At 37.4% G+C, this 21,699-nt stretch overlaps 1 protein-coding gene across 2 annotated transcripts; it reads right to left on the bottom strand.

The window, feature by feature from the left end:
* Window positions 1-3,862: 3,862 nt before the first annotated feature.
* LOC121869348 lies at window positions 3,863-19,712 on the bottom strand. 2 transcript variants are annotated; one of them, XM_042370666.1, is made up of 6 exons: window positions 19,293-19,711; window positions 14,215-14,340; window positions 11,429-11,566; window positions 10,769-10,887; window positions 8,209-8,350; window positions 3,863-5,503 (listed from the first exon to the last, which is right to left on the bottom strand). In XM_042370666.1, the coding sequence occupies exons 1-6, from the start codon at window positions 19,437-19,439 to the stop codon at window positions 5,360-5,362; spliced, it is 816 nt and encodes a 271-aa protein (XP_042226600.1). In that variant the 5' UTR covers window positions 19,440-19,711; the 3' UTR covers window positions 3,863-5,359. The 2 variants fall into 2 exon arrangements, with proteins under 2 accessions (XP_042226600.1, XP_042226601.1); XM_042370667.1 differs by lacking the exon at window positions 11,429-11,566 and having other exon boundaries at window positions 19,293-19,712.
* Between the last annotated feature and the right edge of the window lie 1,987 nt (window positions 19,713-21,699).

The following is a 21,699-nucleotide window of genomic DNA, read 5'->3' as shown; positions in this document are numbered from 1 at the left end:
TAATTTATTTGAATACCTGTATAAACAAGCTATATTTGCAATAGACATAACAATTTTAGTACCGTAATCATTTAGTACATGTACAATACAGGTTTGCACTTAGGTCCATTGTTACTGTACAATATTGACTAAATTCACTAGATAACGTACGCCTGGCAGCACAATCTATAAGAACACGCGATGCATACATGACTGTGTCTGCTCTAGGGCCATTTAGGTTCACCAGGTCCCATTATTTGAATGTTTTTTTTTTCAATTTAAATTTTAATTGTTTATTCCTTGATAGAGGAAGCGGGATCCTAGTGCTGTCACTTGGTACCCCTGTACCATAACACCAGAAGCAACTGGCCAGTGTCACAAGTATATACAGTCATCCCTTGGTTATCGCGCCTAATTGGGACCCCGCCGATAACGAAAGTACAGAACCTATGGGATTTATTCTAATTGGTTCCAGGCACCCAAGACCCAACCCCAAGTTTCCCATTTTACGACCATTTAGACCCACTAAATATATATATAATGTTATGGTAAATATCATAAACACACATAGGCATGGCTAGGTTTATTACAAAGTGATGAAAAGGGTACGCTTAATACTGTAGTCCACAAAACATGTAGCTATGCTTTTTTTATTTGGTCCCCCGTCATACGAGTCCGTTTTCTCTCACATCAGGACGCCTGAGTCCTCCGTTTTCTCTCTTAATCTTAGAGTGCACCAGAAACTTTACTATTTTTAGTAATGCCACAGAATTTGACAATTGCAACCCCAATTCCAACTTGCAATTGTTGAGGCAACTACATATGTCTGATTACAGCAAATGTGTTATTGTCAATTTGTCGGTGAAAGATTTTATCCTCAATAGATGTAGGTTAACATTACACCTGGAGGCAAATGTTTAAAAATAGCCTAAGATAGGAAGCATATTCCTTTAACACATAATATCTGACCAGTATGGGGAGGATCATCGTGTCTCCGTCAGGGGGTTGTGGAGGTGGTCCAGCAGGCGTCACGGATTTTTTTTTTTGGTTTTGGGGGTGGGGGGGGGGCCACGGACATATATGCGATTGGACGTTGTTCGGTTGGACATTAACCGGCGCATGACTGTACTAATGTATACATTTCAAAACTAGGTAAGTTGACATGTGATTGATTAATTTTGAAAAGAAAACAGGTTGACGTATCACTTAGTAATTACGACACAAGACAAATTAAAATATTTGGTAACTGTGTAAATAATATACTGTAAGTTGACATCCTGCTAATATTAGAGTGAAAATTCAACAGTATGTTGACATATCATTCACAAAGATTGCAAGTAAGATAAGAACATTGACAATTCTGGAGTTGAAAACTCACTACTGTACAAGTAAAGTATATTGACACCTGACCCCTGAATTACACGAAAGCGCTTGGGAACTTCGTGTTTTCTTCTTTCCTTGTGGTTATCAGCATATACCTAGATCACGCGCACCTACAGTGATTTACTTGCATATATATATATATATATATATATATGTATGTATGTATGTATGTATGTATGTATATCTATATATATATATATATATATATATATATATATATATATATATATATATATACTACTATATATATATATATATATATATATATATATATATATATATATATATATATATATATATATATATATATATATAGATATATATATATATATATATATATATATATATGCAGATAGACCTGACTTACGACGGGTTAGGGACCCAAATCCAGGTAGTAAGTCCGACATGGGTAATGAGTCCGACATAGATAATATTTTTTTTTTTTTAAATAAATAATCTACAATGAAATACAGTACAGTAAAAGTAATGAATAATGAGGAATGGATACAGTACAGTGAAAGTAATAAATAATAAGGAATGGTTACAGTGTGACTGAGCACTTACCTTTAATGTAGTCAGCTGAATGCACATGGGGCCCCCATAATTTTCTAATTATACATGGAGACTACATTAACTGGAAACGTTTCGGTATAGAAAATGCGTGTGTCATTTGAAAAAAAAAATTAAAAAAAAAATGGTCACAAGGACGGTCGTAAGTCGAAGCAGTCGTAAGTCGGGTCTGTATATATATATATATATATATATATATATATATATATATATATATATATATATATATATATATATATATATATATATATATATATATATATATATTGATAAAATCACACGGGAAAATGGAAACAACGGAGTACCTTAACTTTCGTCATTATTCAAGACATCTTCAGAGGCAACTGGATCTAGATGTATGATAGTTATTTTGTGGGTCCCCTTTTTTCTGACCTGACCTGGCTAGTCACGTCACCACCCTTCTCTTAAGCTCCTCTACGTGTGTGTTGGTGTGGGGATTAGTGGATGTCATCATTATGACCTGACCTCATGTTTTTAGGTCACCCTGTATATTTAAGCCTCTCTCTGTCCATGTAATCCAGTTGCCTCTGAAGATGTCTTGAATAAAGACGAAAGTTAAGGTACTCCGTTGTTTCCATTTTCCCTTGTGATTTTATCAAGATTTATCTTATCCATGTTTTCATTGTGGATTTACATGATATATATATATATATATATATATATATATATATATATATATATATATATATATATATATATATATATATATATATATATATATATATATATATATATATATATATATAGATATATATATAGATATACTGTATATAGATATATATACACGCAGGTATATGTAATATTCAGAAATTTCAGTGTGATATTAGAGACACAATTACCAAAAATGGCGATACTGAGTTCAAGGTCAACGGAGGGAGGACAGTGCTCCCACAACCGCAGTGAGAATTTCGGGAACTGGGGCCATATAATATTAAGTATACTCTGGCGACTTAATTTGGACGTGAATTATGAAATTAAATATCAGTTATTAAATTAAAAGTTTCTATAGAATGTTTCCCAGTCTGAAAATGTTGTGTAAGTCCTAATTATGCTGTTAGTTGTGCGGTAAATAAGTCACGGCCAAGATACACGCCTTACAGGAGAGCGTGGCTGGCTCAGTCGCGTTTGAGCGGTCAAATAGACCGGACCCTGCGTTGGCCAGAGAAACACGTGATCTGGTTCCTTGGTTACGACACCAGTTAACAAGTAATTTTTATTCGATCTCAGACAGAATTTAGATAGGGCGGTAGGCACAAACAATGAGTGAGTGACGGTGATGTGAGACAATAGCTAACAGAGGGTTTGTGTAGAGCCCACGCGTCCATACGGTATGAACGTCCACACGATCTGAACGCGTCCACTCATCTGAGTTGAGCCCACGCGGTTGAGTGAGCAATGGAGTGAAACCAGCTGTCTGTTGCTGCAGGGTGTGTTCAGTTACGACAAAACAACCTCAGATAAGGAAACTTACATCATGGATGTGTGCTGAATGCAAAGTGCCGCTCTGCATTCCATGTTTCCTTGAGTACCACTCATAAACACACTTCTAACCCAAAAGTGAGTAATGAATGTAGTATAATTATAAGGAACTATGTAATGGTGTTGTGAAGTTGTAAGAACATACTGTATTGTACAGTGAGTTGGTAGTTCGTCAACAACACATCTGACAGTTCGCTCCCAGATGCGCGATAATTCCCAGAGGGGTGCTGAGGCACGATGACTTGCCAACAACCATGGGTGGTGAGTACACTGATATTTTATGTTTTTCCTATTGACTAACATGTATGTCTAACATTTCATGAGACTAGAAGGTTCATTTTATGATTTTTATTTATTAGCCCACTATTGAGTTTCTGGAGGGAGACATTCTAAGGTTAGTTAGACCTTTAAGTGTTAATGAAAGTAAATATCCAGCAGTCTTAAAGTATAATAACTGCCACAGTCAGATCAACAATATTATACTAATCCACATGATATGGAGATCAAAACAAATTCACCCAACACCTAGAAAAATACTGTATAGAACAAGCAACATACTACTGAATTTTGAGATAACAATGCCATACATCAAATGCCAAACTAGTGTGTTTTACACCATTCCTCTTCCTCGTATAATTCATACATAATTGACAGAAAGAATCACTCGTTTTTTTTAAACATCAAAAGAAGAATCCCAAACATTGGGCTATTTTTGTGTAAGCCAAAAAATAGATTCGTCAAACTCAAATAGCAACTTTGAGGAACCCATTTGTCAGAGTAACCCAATGTTCAGGATTCTTCTTCGGACTTACGTCCTCGAATATTTAAAAAAATGGGCGATTTGTTTGGACTTAGGAGAGAGGCTGTTCTCTACACAGAAAATTAACAACTAAAAGTCCTTAATTAGTACAGCAGGTTATCCAAACTGTTACAAAATGTTCATATTGAATGGAAAAGAGGTAAGACATCTTAAATAAGCAAAAAATAAATCCTCAGAGTGAGTGAATAGAACAGCTAGTTCACCGACAGTTTGACCACACACAGGGGTAAGATGTTGACTTAAGAGTCCTCTGGGCCTTTCTTATGGTGTTCAATTTCTTGAAGATATTCCCTTCAACAATGCCTCCTCATTAAAAGTTGTACATTATATATTGTATATACAGCGCATACACCCTTATTTTTATGCAAGGATGCACCCCAGGTCAAGCTGTTAGCCCTTTAGCTGGCCAATGACACTATCTGCGTTACTACACGGGTCATGGGGAGCAAGATGTCTCCTGTGACCCTGACTGCTCACAATGGCTAGACCAGTCATGCAGGGATCTGGTACGTAAGATATTATCTTTATACACTCATTTTTAGCCATCCATATCATTTATACAACTATTTGTTCTTTTAACACTTAGCCAGATAGTTTATCCTTTTAACTAATAAAAAAAAAATATATACCTGTAAATAGTAAAAGAAAAAATCTATGCACTTTGGAAAATGTCATTGGCAGGTCTACAGGTAGGATTTGGACTGCACAAGCAACCGGTGAAAAGGTCAATGCATTACTGTATAAAACTAAACCTTTGATACACAACAATGCACACTAATGTCTTATAACACTTGGATATTTTCCACTTGTACTTGTGAATTACTCTTGATGTTGTCCTTTCAAGTCACTTCACCTAATTGTGTTAGGTATTTAGCTAATTCTATACCATGACCAACATAATTTTGTAAAGTCACTTAAAAATAATTTTTTTCTTGGTCAAAGTAAACTACTGTATGTGTAAACAAAGTATTTAAAATACTAATGAGTCCTTATTAGATCATAGTTATTTTTTTGACAGCATAATAACAATACCAAACAGTCTCTCATACACTATTCCTTTTTACTTCCTTTTCTCAAGTGTTCCAACTAATACATACCTAAAACAAATTAAGAAGCTGAAATTTCAGAAAGTTCTGCTTCAGGTGGTTTTAAAGGCAAGCTGAACAAATACATGGGCTGCTGGACATTTAAGTAGTATTTGAAGTAGGTGTGTCGGGCTTCAAAACCTCGCTTGTAATACAATTCCCGAGCCTGAAATAGGGAAGGCAAGTAAAACATTATTAATCAAGAATTGGTTATAACCTGTGTCAATATAGGCTGGCCAAAAAGTTCTTTTAGTAGGTGAGTCAGTCACTTTGTAGTAGTATTCTTTTAGCTGACAAACATTAAAATTATCACCCATAAAAAGATGTCCCATGTATTACCACAACAATCAGAGAAGCACATAATTCACCTAGACTGTATTTCATTAGAGAAAACAAGCTAAGTGAAAGAGTCCAGGGACCCTTATCATAAACTGTCCAAAACATGGAGGGAAGGAAAATACAGGTTACTGAACTCTTCTAAAATCCTGTTAAATTACATTAACTGTTTAGTCACTCAAAAAACTATCTGTACTTGGGAGATCGATGACTTTCAGAATGAACACTGATTCCTGTTGTCTCAGTAGGTTTGTCAAATTCTTTCATCCGTTGTCATAATGTCTCAACACAATTTTGCATAGATAGTTTTTTGAGTTACAGTGAAGTTTGCATTCTTTTGTGTATGTAATAAAGTTCATAAAATGTCCAGTAAGATGCATGTGCATGTTCACAAATGGATGGATAGATAAAATTTTCATGTCCAGGCTGGAAAGCTTACTTTTCTATCATATGGAATTAATGAGAAAAAAAACAATACAGTACAGTAAAATCTCCATTAGCTGGAATCCCTCAAACCCGGAACTGAAATTTTCTCAAAAATTCTTTCCAAAATCTGGAATTTTCCAGAAAATTCCGGCTTTGGGATTGATTTTCCGAGAGGCACATTTTCCGGAAATTCAGATAAAATTTTTCTCGCAAAATTTCGGGGATGGGGGATATTTTTCCAGATTATAGAGATGACATGATGGGCAATTTCTGGAAATTCCGAGAACATTTTTCCGTTACCCGGAAAATTCCGGGGATGAGGGATTTTTTTTCCGGCTTTGAGAGAGTCTTCTCGTTACCCGGAAATCTCTCATTCCAAGAAGTGCTAACGGAGATACTGTAACACTACTGTATACTGTATATATCAAATTTCCTCAATGAGAAAATAAGATTCCTACAAAAATATTTTCAACTTAAAATACGTACACAAAAGTAAATAACTAGTAAAGCAATAGGAAAGAGATGTCAAGCAAACATACCTATACTGTACTCACACACTTGCTCATATCCTCAACTTGTATACATTTTATGTTATTACATTTTAGTAAAGCGTAAAACTGCATCATCACAAGGGCCTACCAATTGAGAAAAATATATACAGTACAGTACTGTAGTGCATTGTTAATCAAGGCACGTAAAATATTCCAACCACAATAATCTTTTTATCAAATACCATTTGAAGAACTGAAGAAGGTTTTTAATAAAAAACAGAAAAAGTTAAAACTACACTAAAATAACTTTATAAAATAAAGAACAGGTATAACCTTAATCTACAAATAAAATGCACATGACACTTGCATATGAAATCAAATTACAGTACAGTATTACCCCGCTTTACGAGGTTTCACTTTCCGCGATTTCTCATTTACGCGGTGCCTCACCAGAACCGAACTTTCACTTTCCGCGGTGCCTCACCAGAACCGAACTTTCACTTTCCGCGGTGCCTCACCAGAACCGAACTTTCACTTTCCGCGGTGCATCTACTCATATACGCGGGAAGCGCACAAGGTCGCCCAGTCATCAAAACATTACCGAGTTCTTCACCCGCCACCCACCACAGCCGGCCTAAGTCAGTGATAGTGAGGATATGGACTTATATGGACTTTGAGGGGTTTGACAAAGAGGCCCTGCAAGCCAATGTGGTGGATAGTGATACAATTGATACAAGTGATACAGGTGAGGGCCAATAATATGCCCTCTGCCTCGGAACCAACCCCTCATCCCTGTGTGCCCAGCCATCTTTTCTACTAATGTAAGTGTTAACAAAACTAATATTATTGATATTTCTCTTAATTATTAATTGTGTGTGCATACCATCATAAAGTTAAGATAATATTTTTACTACAACATAGTTGTGTGTCGTCAAAAAGTGGAGTTTGGGGGTCGGGCCAGTCTCTATTGGAATTAATCCCATATGTTCTGTTGTTCACTTTACAGGGTTTTCACTTTACGCGGTACCCTGTGGGCTCAATTGACCGCGTAAATCGGGGTACAACTGTACTTGTACAGTATTAGTAACAACAATAATATACTTTAATGTTAATGCAAACTAATAGAAGCAAATTCAATGTTTTCCTTCTCTTACATTGTTCTCTCAGTTGTTTACATGTGTAACAACCTAGCAGCAATATCGTGGGATAGACATCTGTAGTCCAGCCTCTTACATAATTGGCCATTTTCTAAGTCATATGCTGCTTCTAAGTTATTTTCTGGTGAAATTCGGGGTACTTTTGCAGGATAAAATAATTTTGACAATTCTGATTGTCAAGGCAGGTAAAAGGCCATATAAAATATTTAACGTTATTCACACCTCAGGATTGATCAAGCCTACACAGTACATACTATTTCCTCTAAGAATTCCTGCATACTTTCACACATTTTAGCAATAAATATGGCTGAACCATTCAAGGGGTTTGCATTGTATCAAGTTATTTTTGTAAAAAGCACATTATAGGGAATTTACTGGGAAAACCTCACAACCCTTGTCATGCATTTTCATAGGGGATCTGAAATAGTGCCAAGTTATATAAAAGACATCATATACTGTACCTTATAGTGACACTCTGTTGTAATAAGTTCAATTTCTTCATAGCAGCGATCAGTGCAGAACTGGATGACCTCATCCAAAAGCCCCATGGCAATTCCACGCCGCCTGTACATTTTTTTTACAGCCATACGCCTCAGCCAAGCTCTGCAACAATATATGAATCCTTCTGAGAGATTGATTAAAAGATTAAATTAGAGGAAATGTGAGATAATTTTCATGAGAGTTTTACACATAAAATTAAATAGAGGATTGAGAAAGGTTTTTTTACCTTCTTTAATACATTCACTGTCATGGTACTGTACTGTATATACAATTACCATAGTACTGTATACAGATTTGGGACCAGGTCATTAGATTCACCACTAAAAGTGGCTTTAACTATACACTGTAAGAGGCATGGAAAACCCGCGGCTTGAACCATGTCTTTGTGCGGCCCGCAGAGTGACTAAGAAATTCTATTTAATATGGCCCACATTTCAGGTAGATGCAGCTAGCTTGTGGTGAGCAAAGCAATATTTATTAAAAGAATAATCTTCACACAATTCATTACTGTTCATCACCTAAGAGTAACTACAAAAATGTAAAGGTAAAATAAGTGTAAATAGTCAACAATATAAACATTTTAACTTGTGTGAGTTTACGGGCCAAGTTCGGCGCGGTCTGTTTGATGGATTAGCTGCTGTGTGGCAGTGGGTCACTTGGGAATTAACTAAGGTTGGAAAAGTCCAAGTGGGGTCACAGGCAGTGGTCACACAGGTCAAAGGTAAAGGTCTCTTCCTTGATGACAGACTCTCTCCATAATACCTCATCCTTCATGCCTGGCTGTCTGTTCTATCTATTTATTCTTCTCAGATTAGATATGCTTATAGGTTGTTTCATTACAGTTCTTCATGCACTGCACCAAGATTAACATTGACATTGTTCTGGTGGGTGTGTCTCGTAAGTAAGAAAATGCTGTAACTGTAGGAAAATCAACGTACTCACAGACTGCTTCATTCATCTTCCCTAAAATGCCAAGAAACATATACAATTTACTAAAAAAATTATTATGATAGATTTGTTTCATAAATGGAAAAAAGACCGACTGTAAACTGAAAATATCGTAAGGTGGACCCCTGCCTGGTGCATTCAAATTTAACATTGTAGGCATAATATAATCAATAACAAAAGCATATAAATAGCATTAATGAAAGCATATAGAGAGCAAGCAAAAGATGCTGAAGCTAGAGAAAAGTGTTGGGTGGGATGGCTCGCGCGGGAGCAAAACCCAAGCGTAAGGGCAACTCAGGGGGTCAGATGAGTATAAGTTTCCTATATATATATATGTATATTATAGTCTGCATTTATGCAGGTTTTGTTTATGAGTTTGGTCATTTACGCGGAGAGCGGCTGGAGGTCCAGACACTCCATGCCATTTTTTATTCAAGCGGTCCATTCTCGACCATACGGTGAGTGGTGCGCATTAGGCCGCTCTTACGTTATCGCTGACGTCATATGACGTATCGGACTGTGATTGGGCCACGCATCCTTACCACCCACGTATTCCCTCCGCCGCTAGCTGTGATTGGTCTAATGTAACATGACGTGCCCCGCCACCAGAGGGTAGAAGTCGCTGACCTGGCAGGGCCTGTCTCATTGTTCTCAGCCGCGTATACAGTTCTCTCTTGTGCCCGCTATTCCCCTCACAACTCACAATGGCTTCCGCGGGACCCCCACCACCAGAGAAAAACATTGAATTACCTAGACCAAGCCATGATTGTGTGAAGGAAATCATCGAGTCGGGGAAGAAAATTAAGCTCATCCTTGACAACGACCCAGACAAGCATCGGTATGAAGCGTCTATAACCATCTGACGAAAGTTATGGAGCCGTATATCCAGATCTATCTCAACAACATCAATGCTAGTCGTCAACGTAGTATTGAGGACTTCCTTGCCCGCAACCCTACACAACTACAGCCAGCCCAAGTCAGTGATATTGACAGTGGGGATATGGACTTTGAGAGGTTTGTCTGGGAGGCCCTGCAAACCTCTGCGAGTAGTGAAAGTGAAAGTGATTCACCGAAGGGCAACTAATCTGCCCTCTGCCTCGGAACCAGCCACCATCCATGTGTGCCGACCCAGCTTTTCTACTAACGTAAGTGTTAAAAAACCTAATATTATTGATATTTCTCTTAATCATTAATTGTGTGTGTGCATACCATCATAAAATTAAGATGTTATTTTTACTACAACGTAGGTATTGTGTCGGAAAAAGTGGAGTTTGGGGGTCGGCCCAGTCTCTATTTCAATTAATCCCATATGTTCTGTTATATACATATATAATATATATACCGGTATATATATATTTATCCATGGTCTTCTTAAAACTTTAACAGGAGCCTACATAATACAAAAATTAAAAGAGAAATTAAGATGATGGAAGAGAGTTTCAGTGGTTCAAGTTTTATGGGGACAGTCACTTTGAGAAAAACCTATTAAGAATACAGAATGGGCTTCCGTGATAGACTAATTTATAGGTTCCCTGATTTAAGTCTACTGAACTGTCACACAATGGAACCTACTTCGAGCCTCCTCGTAATGATTTAGTGATAGCCACTGTACCAACAATGTGTCGTCTTTGCCCCTCAAGATCTATGTCTTTAGCCTCCAGCTGTGCTTCTGTCAGGAATTCATACTCCACCTGTAGATTGAGAACATTGTACAGTACATCATGCTGCTCCAATGATTGGTTGACTTCAATAATCCTTAATTTAAAGCAGTTCAAAATCAACATTAAAAATCATTAAATTACAGAAATTAATGTTCATCATATTCTATATGGTAGTCAGCACAGAATTACACATACAGTATTGTACTCTATATAGTTTACAACATGCATCATTAAGCTCCATGAAATACCAGCCCTAAGTGATTGACTCACCCACTCATAAACTTACAGATTTTGAACCAGCCCACACTGAAGTAGTTCATGACTAATTTTTTTTTATTCTAATTATATTAGTATTAAAATATCAATGTAAGAATATTCCATAATTAAATTAATTTTCCCCTTAATTTATTCATATACTGTAAATAAATTATTATGATAAAACTAGACTCTGAACAAAAGCATTTTTACAATCTTTTATGATACAGTATAGCATTACATATGCAAACAGTATGTACAGTATTGGAATTTTTTTTTTACATTTAACAAGAAGTACAGAAACACAAACATATACCTTTTTAGTTTTATTCATCAACATGTTAAGTTCGTTTGCCTCACTAACTTCAAGCACTTCTGCCACCCAGAATCCAGTATCAGGATATTGCATATATATTCGTGTAATATTATTCAAATCTTCATGGAGTTCCATAGCCTATGGGGAGACACTTTATATAATCATTGTACAAAAAAAAGTAGCAACTCTTTCAATTTTACAACAGCAAAACAGGCATGCTGAGTTTTTGACAAATGTTTATATGCTATTGTGCTGTATAGCACAAATTTTCACCTGTGTGAATTTGGTTAATGGTAGACCAAAGACTACATGCAGCCACCAGTCCTACCTCTCCTATACAACTACCTCAACTGCTTTTCATAACCATTTACCTGGTACACTTCCAGGACCTGTGAGTTAAAGTACGGTACTATGCTGTTGTTGGTTTTGCGAGTGACAATTGCCCCACAATGTCAGGAGCAAATAAAGAGTTTCAGGTTCTACTAAAGAAGGATATTCCATCCATTTCTATTTTTGGATGTGTGCCATTCGTTTGCCTTGTGATCGAGCCAAGCCAGCAACCACTTGCTTTCATGGCTTGAATCCTTCTTGAAGGATGTTTCCTTTTATTTTGCATGCATCAATAAACGTAAACACAAGTTCCAAATGATTCAGGACATTGTTCAGTTTCCCAAGCATAAAGGTTGAAATTATCAGACTCGCTGGCTGTCTAGAGGATCAGTTATATCCAGAATATTGGGACAATGGGAGGCACTGCAATTATTTTTTCAGGGAGAACCCAGAACAGATAAAGTTGATGGGGTGGCCCAGGTATTCAAAACAATAATCATTCCTGGAATCAAAGATATGTTGATGTTTCTTAACTACGTCCTCTATAAAGTAAACAAAATGAAACTTGAATTTCAGTTACAGTACCTAAGACTTTCAGCCCTTTCCTCTTTAATTTTAGATGAGCATAGAATTATCTTGGGTATGTTAATGTGAGACGAAGTAATTCAGGCACAAGGAATAGCTACCATTGACTTTGACAACACTCCTGCATACAAGAAAATCATTGGGATCAATCTTAGTGGTAGTTGTGAGGCTATGCTCATTAAAGAACCTCTTGGCAAAAAAGATAAAAAAATTGCCTTGACAAATGTCAATTTTTTTGGTGAAACTGTGACAAAAAAAAATACTTCTGGGCAAGATACAGTTCTAGCTATGCTTTGAATCCTCAACCCCAAAGAAGCTCTTTCTTCTCATTGGAACATAAAGTCTATAGTAAAATTGGCAATCCAATTTCCCACAGTGGTAAAGAAAGAAGACTTTGATCAACTATAAGACCAGTGGAGGGATTTACTGTATGTGAGGACATCCCTGACTTGGCAGTAACTTTCTGGCTTGAACAGCAGACAGTTAAAGATGGCAACAATCAGTCCAAATTCAGTCTTTCAAGGTTTATGTGCAGTCTTTTTGCCCTGCCCTACTCCTCTGCATGTGTTGAAAGGGTATTCTCCAAGCTAAATATGGTAAAATTAAACAAACAGACTGCATTTGTCAACTGCTGCAAATCACCTCGCAAAGCAAGCAATTGCGCAAGAAAGGGTTTCTTGTTATCAATGGGAGCCATTAACATCACTCATCAAAGATGTAAAAAGTGGGCAGTGCTACATAGATCAAGATGCTGCCAGGAAAAAGATAAACCTGGTAACTCTAAACCCAGGCAATGCAGAGACCACCAGTGAAGATGATAATGATGCACCAATACTGTACAAGTATTTCTACATTAATTCCCTGTTTTACAGATAAGTTTTCATTTATATTTATATTTTCAAGAATCAAGGGATTTTGGGGGCTTATCTTTGGATTTTTCAATGGACAATCTTGGGACTTCATTTTTTTAGAGTGACATCACCAGCATCAGCTGACTGAGCTGAGATGCTGGCTGTCAGCTGGCATAAACATGTTGTGTTTCTATGTACTGACATTTTTTTCCAGCAGCTTCCACGCAATGCATTTTTACAAATTTGAAGCTAGTCCACAGTACTGTCGCACCTTCATTTCCTCATATACTGTACTGTCCTTGGTACAGTTATCACAGAAATTCCCCCCCCCCCCCTTTTTTTTACACAACTTTCCATTTCCTTTCAGCATTGTTAAACTCAGTTCTATCACTTTGGTGTTTGAGGACATTATGAAAGCAAAATAAAATCTATACTATTAAACAAAGGGTACATAGCACACCTAACCTGATGCTTGAACCAGCAGCATTTGCACCAAGTAAACAAAGCAGAAATTTTGAATGATACAGTAACTCATGAGGGGTCATGCATGGGTTTTTTTCTGTAGAGAATGTACTGGTACTGTATCAACAATTACATAAAGGGAGTCACTGTAAAGTAATTTTTATAGATGTTGGCTAAGCATTTCATACTGTTCATTTTGTTTCAAATCTCGTCCAGTTTCTCTTTTAAGTACATACAGGTATAAACTTATTATTGTACTGTAACTGTACTGAGTTTATTTCATTTATATGTTTATTATTCTTTTAATCTTTGTGTACAGCACCCAAATTTTTATTAAAAACATAATTTATAAATTTTTTTTTACACTTTATGATGCTTTTAGTTTTTCCCTTAATATGTATCTCAACTTTTACAATGTAAGGCTGTTGGAAAATGCTCATTGATCCACAAAATATATTTACAAGAGGTTTTCAGGAACCTAACTCTCTTGTAAATTGATGAATACCTGTACCATACTGAAAATTTTACATGAAAGAGATATTATAGCATAAAAATTACCTTAAACGAATGTGCTGACCATATCACCACATATATAATAATGATGGCCACTGGAATACCAAAGAGACAGAAGTAAAATGGGATTCCAAGTCCAATGAAGGAAACAGCAATTGCCAAAAGAGCCACCTGAAATAACAAACAAATGTAAATCAGTGTTATCCATATGAGTTGGTCATCAGCTAGACTTACTGCCTTAACTAAAACTTTGGTCTGCTGAAAATGGCAGAACTTTCATAAATGAAGACTGATCCTGAAATTTGGGTGCTGGACAACTCGTACCCACCAGAACATGTCAAGTCGTACCCAATTACAGAATAACTAGTACCCAAAATGTTATATATATATATATGTATGTATGTATGTATGTATGTATGTATGTATGTATGTATGTATGTATGTATGTATATATATATATATATATATATATATATATATATATATATATATATATATATATATATATATATATATATATATATATATATATATATATATATATATATATATATATATATATATATATATATATATACAGTATTACCCCGCCTAAGCGGTTTCACTTAACTCGTTTTATCATATACACGGTGCCTCGCCAGAGCTGAACTTTCACTTAACACGGATTTTTTCCACATATACGCGGTGAGTGTCCGGCTGGAGACGCTATTTTTAGATTTGCCCCACCCGCCACCCTGCCTGACTGCCTGTTTTAGCTCATAAAATTCATACAAATTACCCGGCCAGAATATAATTTACATTGCTGGAATTCTTATAATTTGGTGATCATTTTGAATATAAACATCATATATTTTGCATTAAACATACAATTTTTAGATAAAAAATTTTCTCTAGGTAACTATGTTATCTTTTGTGCAAAATATATGACATTTATATTCAAAATATTCCTGGTCTTACAAGGAATCCAGCAATGTCAATTGTATTATCCTAACTTTAGTTTGAGGTATTATTTATTAAAATTTAGTGGTTTTCCCCCAAAAATTTCTCTGAGAGGGAAGAGCCAGTGAGTGTAGTGTGAGAAGAGGGGGAGGGAGTCGAGTCCATTATTTGAATGGACATTAGCTTGGCGACTGTATTTCTCTATTTCTCTTAAGTATTAATTGTGTGCATATACCATCATAAAATTAAGATGTTATTTTTACTAGAACATAGGTATTGTGTTGGAAAAAGTGGAGTTTGGGGTAGGGCGGTTTCTGTGGAATTAATCATATGTTCTGTTGTTCATACTTGGTTCACTTACTTGGGACCCTCTGGGTTCAATTGACCCGGCGTTAAATTGGGGAGTGCAACTTTCAACAACAACATATATATATATATATGTAATAACCATATATATATATATATATATATATATATATATATATATATATATATATATATATATATATATATATATATATATATATATATATATATATACACACACACACACACAGTGGTCCCTCGGTTAATGAACACAATTCGTTCCAGAAGGTCGTTCATTAACCAAAAATATCGTTAACCGAAACCATTGTTTCAATGGGATTTTGGGTAATTGGTTCCAGCTCACCGAAAATTACATACAAACTAAAAATAAATGCAGTAAAGTACACTTACTTTGAGGTGTGCATGTAGAAGGCTCCTGGTTGATGATGATGGGAATTAGAATGAGGGTGGAGGAGAAGGAAGAAGAGAAGGCATTAGGGTGGAAGAGAAGTCACCCCATGCTGCCATTTCACCCATAAAATTTTAGTTCTCTTGGTGTAATTCAAGATTATTTTCTTTAAATCAACACTGCACTGCATTATATATTGTCAATATGTAAAATAAACTTCAGGATGACCAATAATTGTACTGTAAAAACGTAAAAATAGTTTATGTTCAAGAGAGTCTCAAGCAAGAAGCTTCCTCCACTGAGCAGAGACACAAACTGACGCCATTCTGGGTGAGTCAAGTGACTGTTTGGCGCGCTAAAAAGTAGTTCCCTGTACTTCAATTTTGTTAAATAATTGTTAAAATGAATAAAATCTTTAATATAAGACTTGGAAAATTATTGAACAGTACAACCTTCTTGATATTTACTCAAATGGTAACGAATTTAAGCCCTAAAACCGATTACTGTATTGGCGGACTAATACTACAGCTGGTGAGCAGGCGAAAACAGGTTGGGAAAAATTCGTAAGGAATTCGTTAACCGAAGTGAAGAATCTTATGGAAGGTAATTCGTTAACCAAGGCGTTCGTTAACTGAGGGATCACTGTGTATATATATATACAGTATATATATATATATATATATATATATATATATATATATATATATATATATATATATATATATATATATATATATATATATATATATATATATATATATATATATATATATTCAGGGGTGAGTACAAACTAAAATAGAAGTGCAGAACAAGTTATATATACAGTATATACTTGACCTCTGTGGACTTGTTCTCACCCTCCTCTGTATATATATAACTTGTTCTGCACTTCTATTTCATATATATATATATACAGTATATATATATATATATATATATATATATATATATATATATATATATATATATACATATATATATATATATATATATATATATATATATATATATATATATATATATATATATATATATACAGTACAGTATACAGTGACCTCGCTTGTTCCAACACTTTCCCTCAGCCTTCCCTTCGGGTTAGGAGGAGAGGATGTTCATGGTGGAGAATCTGTCAGTCCAGAGGTTCCTGACATTTTCATGGAAGGCAGACTCACCTTCCAAGAAGCAGTAAAATGCTTTCTCCTCCAGATTAAAAGTTTGAATTAGGCCTATTCTTGGCAACTAAGTTGACTGCAGAACTTCCAAGATACAAAGCGGCATCCCTTTGATCATCCGACGTCACGTCTTTCGATAGTCATGTACCACAGTCAGGTTATTCGGAGACTTTGTGATATGTGACTATCGTCGGATGATGAAAGGGATGCCACCTGGGTCACTGACTGTGCTAATCTCTCGTTTTTGGAGGTCCACTAATCCTATGTAAGTGAGTTCAGTTTTGAATATAAGCTTGGACTTCGTTTCATAGCTCCATTACTGTTTCAGCCCTTGTCAAATTCAGTACTGTACTGTACTTATAGTGCAATGTATGTGTGACAGAATAACATACTTATGTAATGAGATGCAACTATTTAAAAGCACTGCATTACATTTCACTATTTCACTGCACTTTCCTACAGGATTTACATAAACTTTTTTTTTAATCATAGATAAAGCTAAAATGCATGGTACAGTTTATAATATATACCTATTAGTATATTATACTAATATGTATGGATTATCTTTTGAATTGGGTGCAAGTTATCTTGGGTACAACTTACCTCGTGAGTTGGGTGCGAGTTATCTAGGAGTAAACTTTTTTGGGTACGATTTATCTTGGGTACGAGATGACCCTAACCCCTGAAATCTCATTTTGTAACCGAGTTTACAGCTTGGTGACTTGGATAATGCAATTAATAAGTTTATGGAGTTAGGACTAAGGAACCCTCAACATTAAGGGTAGAGACTTTACCTTCAGATTAGTCATTCATCCTTGTTGCAACCATTACCCTTAAAGTGATAAGTATAGGTAAAAGGCACTATTAAATGCAGGAAGTTAACAAGTCATGACATTACACTAGTGTGTACAGTATACCCAGTACTGTACTTGTGCCTTCAGCTGTTAAAAACTGATCTTGGAATTCAGGCACATCCCCAATTCCAGCCAAGTTGCACAACACGAGGGTGTGGAGGGTGTGAGAGGCAACAAGCTGCAGGCTCAGTTATAAATATATATGGGATTAATCCAAAAAAACGTATTTACCAGTAATAACTAACAAGTAAACAATCCCTTTCAGGTAAACATTAACTTAAGTGCTGCGAGCGATTTTGCCAGCAAAAATTTTTTCCCTGCATGAATTTTGCTGCTTTTTTTATTGGAGATAGTTTTTTCTTGGGAAAAAAACAGAAAAATAATGTTTTTCTTATTTAACATAACCTAACATAACCTGACCTAACCCCCTAGTGGGGGGGGGGGGACCTTCTCAACCCCCCCTGAGTGGTTATATAATGTTGTCAGCATTTAACTTATCTTTATTTAACCTAATGTAACATATTCCCCTATTGGGGAAACACTATTTTTTCAGAGTTGGGTCATGTATTGTATAGCATGGTAATGCGATTGAGATGACCCGCACACTACGCACTCCCCCTCCCATGGCTCGCCAACGGTATTATAGTATAAATTATAAAAAAGAAACACTTCCCCCAAAGAGAACACAGTCACAAGCAATTAACAAAAAACATTATGGTGGAAAAGCAGGGTGTTCTTGCTAGAATCATTGGCAGCATTAATCTACACGTTAACCCCCTTTCATGATAGGTCCATCACATTTGTCTTCTTGCCAGAATAGGAAGGCAAAAATGATGAAGATTTAGTAGCCATTATTGTAAAAGTAATACAGGTTTCCACTCCTAATGGTAAAACTTACAATGTATCCAAAATGATTCACATTACCTACAAGAGAACTTTGGGGTAAAAGCTTGCCACCTCAACTGACAAAAAAAAAAACCTTCTCAGATGTTTTTATCATTATGAGAGGGGCAACATTTACTAAAACCTAACCTAACCAACCAACAAAACCCACCTCACTACCTAGTCGGGGGCAGACACCCCCCCCCCCATCATATTAAACAGACAGTACTTAGCCAATCAGAGTGCACTCAAAGTTAGTAGGAACTTGGGCGTTCACGGCAAAATATCCACTACGTTAATTTCTTTTTTAAATTCAGCACATTTATTGTTTAATTTGTTCACGTGATACACATGATCAGCCTCCACCATCGGTTAAATAAGGTAAAGTTTGGGTAAAGTGTGAAATTCATTCAAAACACATCCAAATATACACGAAAAACATAATTTTGTCCGGAGTAGTGGGTGGTCCTAAAACGAATATTGGATACTTATTACAACAGAGTCTAGCCCCAAAATCTGAAAAATAATCATTAACTCCAATAAAAAGTCTAAAATCCAAACCTGGGGAAATACTTCGGACATTACAGCGGCCCAGAAGAACTCACCCACCGTCTCCATGGTCGCCTCTGTCATAATTTCCTGAATAGTTACTTCATCTCCTTTACGATAAGGACGAATAACACATACTGGAGGAAATTCTTCCCTCATTTTCTCCAGCAAATGATAAATTCCTTCAAAAGTGATATAGTCAGTGATATTAACAAGACCGCTGTTAGTCTCCCCACAGAGCAAAATGAGCAATGTTAAACACCATATAGTATAATAAAACCAAACCAATAATAATCAACTAAAATTGCAATAAGAATATAATATTAGGTTAGGCTTATTTAGGAAAGATGAAAAATCCTGCTTAAAAATTTATGGTTAAATATTTCCTTTCGTGGTATATTGCTAAGGTTAGTAATCTTATTATTGTCTACTAAAGTTCGTCATTCATGGATCCGCGTTTCTTGCATTGACTTGTTTTTATTTATATTCATTTCACCCAAGTTATTTGGATAGTAAATTTTATAAAGGCAAAGTTTATGATCAGAACCGTAGTATTTGTTTGCTTTATTGGAATACGAAGGCATTTAAAATAGGTTTTTCTTTGCTCTACCACCGATTGTCGTCAGTCCATAGGTGTTGATTTGAGCTCCCTAAGCTTGAAAGGCTGTTGTAGTGGAATTCTCCCCTACAAACGCTGTTTGTCGCTGCCTAGCCGACCCCACCAATTCCCCAGTGTATGCCTCGTGGTCTAGGTCAACCAGCGCCGCCATACACCACGGAGCGGGGGTCAACTGCTAAGCCACGACTACCCCCGCTATTTAAGACCTGACCTCGTGGTGATCTGTCTCTCTTTCGACCTACAGCCGCAGCCAGCAACACCTCCTCCGCCTGCCTGGCGGTCCTCTCTCCAGCTGGCGAGCATGGCGACCCACAAGCTGTCCTTCTCTGAGCGTCCTCACCAACCAGCTCTCTCTACATCACGCTTGTAACCATGCTGCCTTCCCAGCACCAAGCTGCATTGTACATCCAATACAACATGTATATAGAGAGCACATTGTGAGTTTCCTTTCTCCATTCCATCCTGAGTGTGAACCAAACAATTTCTTACCCCACAAATGGTGACTCCCGGAGATTCGCACTCACACAGGATGGAGGAGAAACTGATCACGCTCCCAGTCTTCAAGCAACATGGAAGACTGGCTTATCCACCCAGAAGCAGCTCGCATCGACTCTACAACTACTGTCTCTACACCGCAGGTCAGACACCCTAGAGCAACTCTGCTACTCTAAGCAGACAGTCGCTCCTCTTCCAACCCCAGCACACCCGTCCTGCCTCAGACGCCGACCCCGGCCCAGCAGTAACCCCTGCCGCCCCTGATGCGGCCTCTGTTCCTGAGTGCGGACCCACACACCCCTCTTTTCTCCCTCAGGTACTCCCTGCTAATGTCCTGCACCCTGCTGCTGTTGTGGACCCAGCTGCTGTCACGAGCCCTCATCCGCTGCTGCTGACACAGCCCCTGCTCCTGACCCAGGCCCACACACCCCAGCAGGCGCATCTGACGACTCTGTACCTGCCGTGAGGGAAGCACAAAATTCATCGCCTCCACACACCCTTATTCTCCCTCTCTACTCCCACAGATATTGTGTATCTAGACAGTTGTCCCCAGCGACCGGCTCATCCACGCCATCGCCGTTGTCTCACATGAGGCACGCACCGCCCGTTCTGCCTCACATGTGCTATGCAACCCTGCAGACAACAAGTCTCCTACACAGCCTGGAGGGAAGGGGGAGTATTGTAGTGGAATTCTCCCCTACAAACGCTGTTTGTCGCTGCCTAGCCGACCCCACCAATTCCCCAGTGTATGCCTCGTGGTCTAGGTCAACCAGCGCCGCCATACACCACGGAGCGGGGGTCAACTGCTAAGCCACGACTACCCCCGCTATTTAAGACCTGACCTCGTGGTGATCTGTCTCTCTCTACCTACAGCCACAGCCAGCAACACCTCCTCCTCTGCCGCTGCCTGGCGGCCCTCCCTCCTCCGCCTGCCTGGCGGTCCTCTCTCCCGCTGGCGAGCATGGCGACCCACAAGCTGTCCTCCTGTGAGCATCCTCACCAACCAGCTCTCTCTACATCACGCTTGTAACCATGCTGCCTTCCCAGCACCAAGCTGCATTGTACATCCAATACAACATGTATATAGAGAGCACATTGTGAGTTTCCTTTCTCCATCCCATCCTGAGTGTGAACCAAACAATCTCATACCCCACACTGTTACCAGCGTTGCCAACTCGGATTTTCAAATGTCGCTAGGCTGGTACCTAAAAGTAGCTAAATGTCGCTAAATCTTCCATGAAAAGTCGCTAGCTATTATTCCCCCCCTTCAGTAATTTGATGCAAATATTTTCATAATGCCGACTA

The sequence above is a fragment of the Homarus americanus genome, unplaced genomic scaffold, assembly GCF_018991925.1.
Source record: "Homarus americanus isolate GMGI-L3 unplaced genomic scaffold, GMGI_Hamer_2.0 scaffold36734, whole genome shotgun sequence".
NCBI classification, from domain to species: domain Eukaryota; kingdom Metazoa; phylum Arthropoda; class Malacostraca; order Decapoda; family Nephropidae; genus Homarus; species Homarus americanus.
Note: the sequence above shows the minus strand (reverse complement) of the source record. Positions and strands in the feature narration are given on the sequence as shown.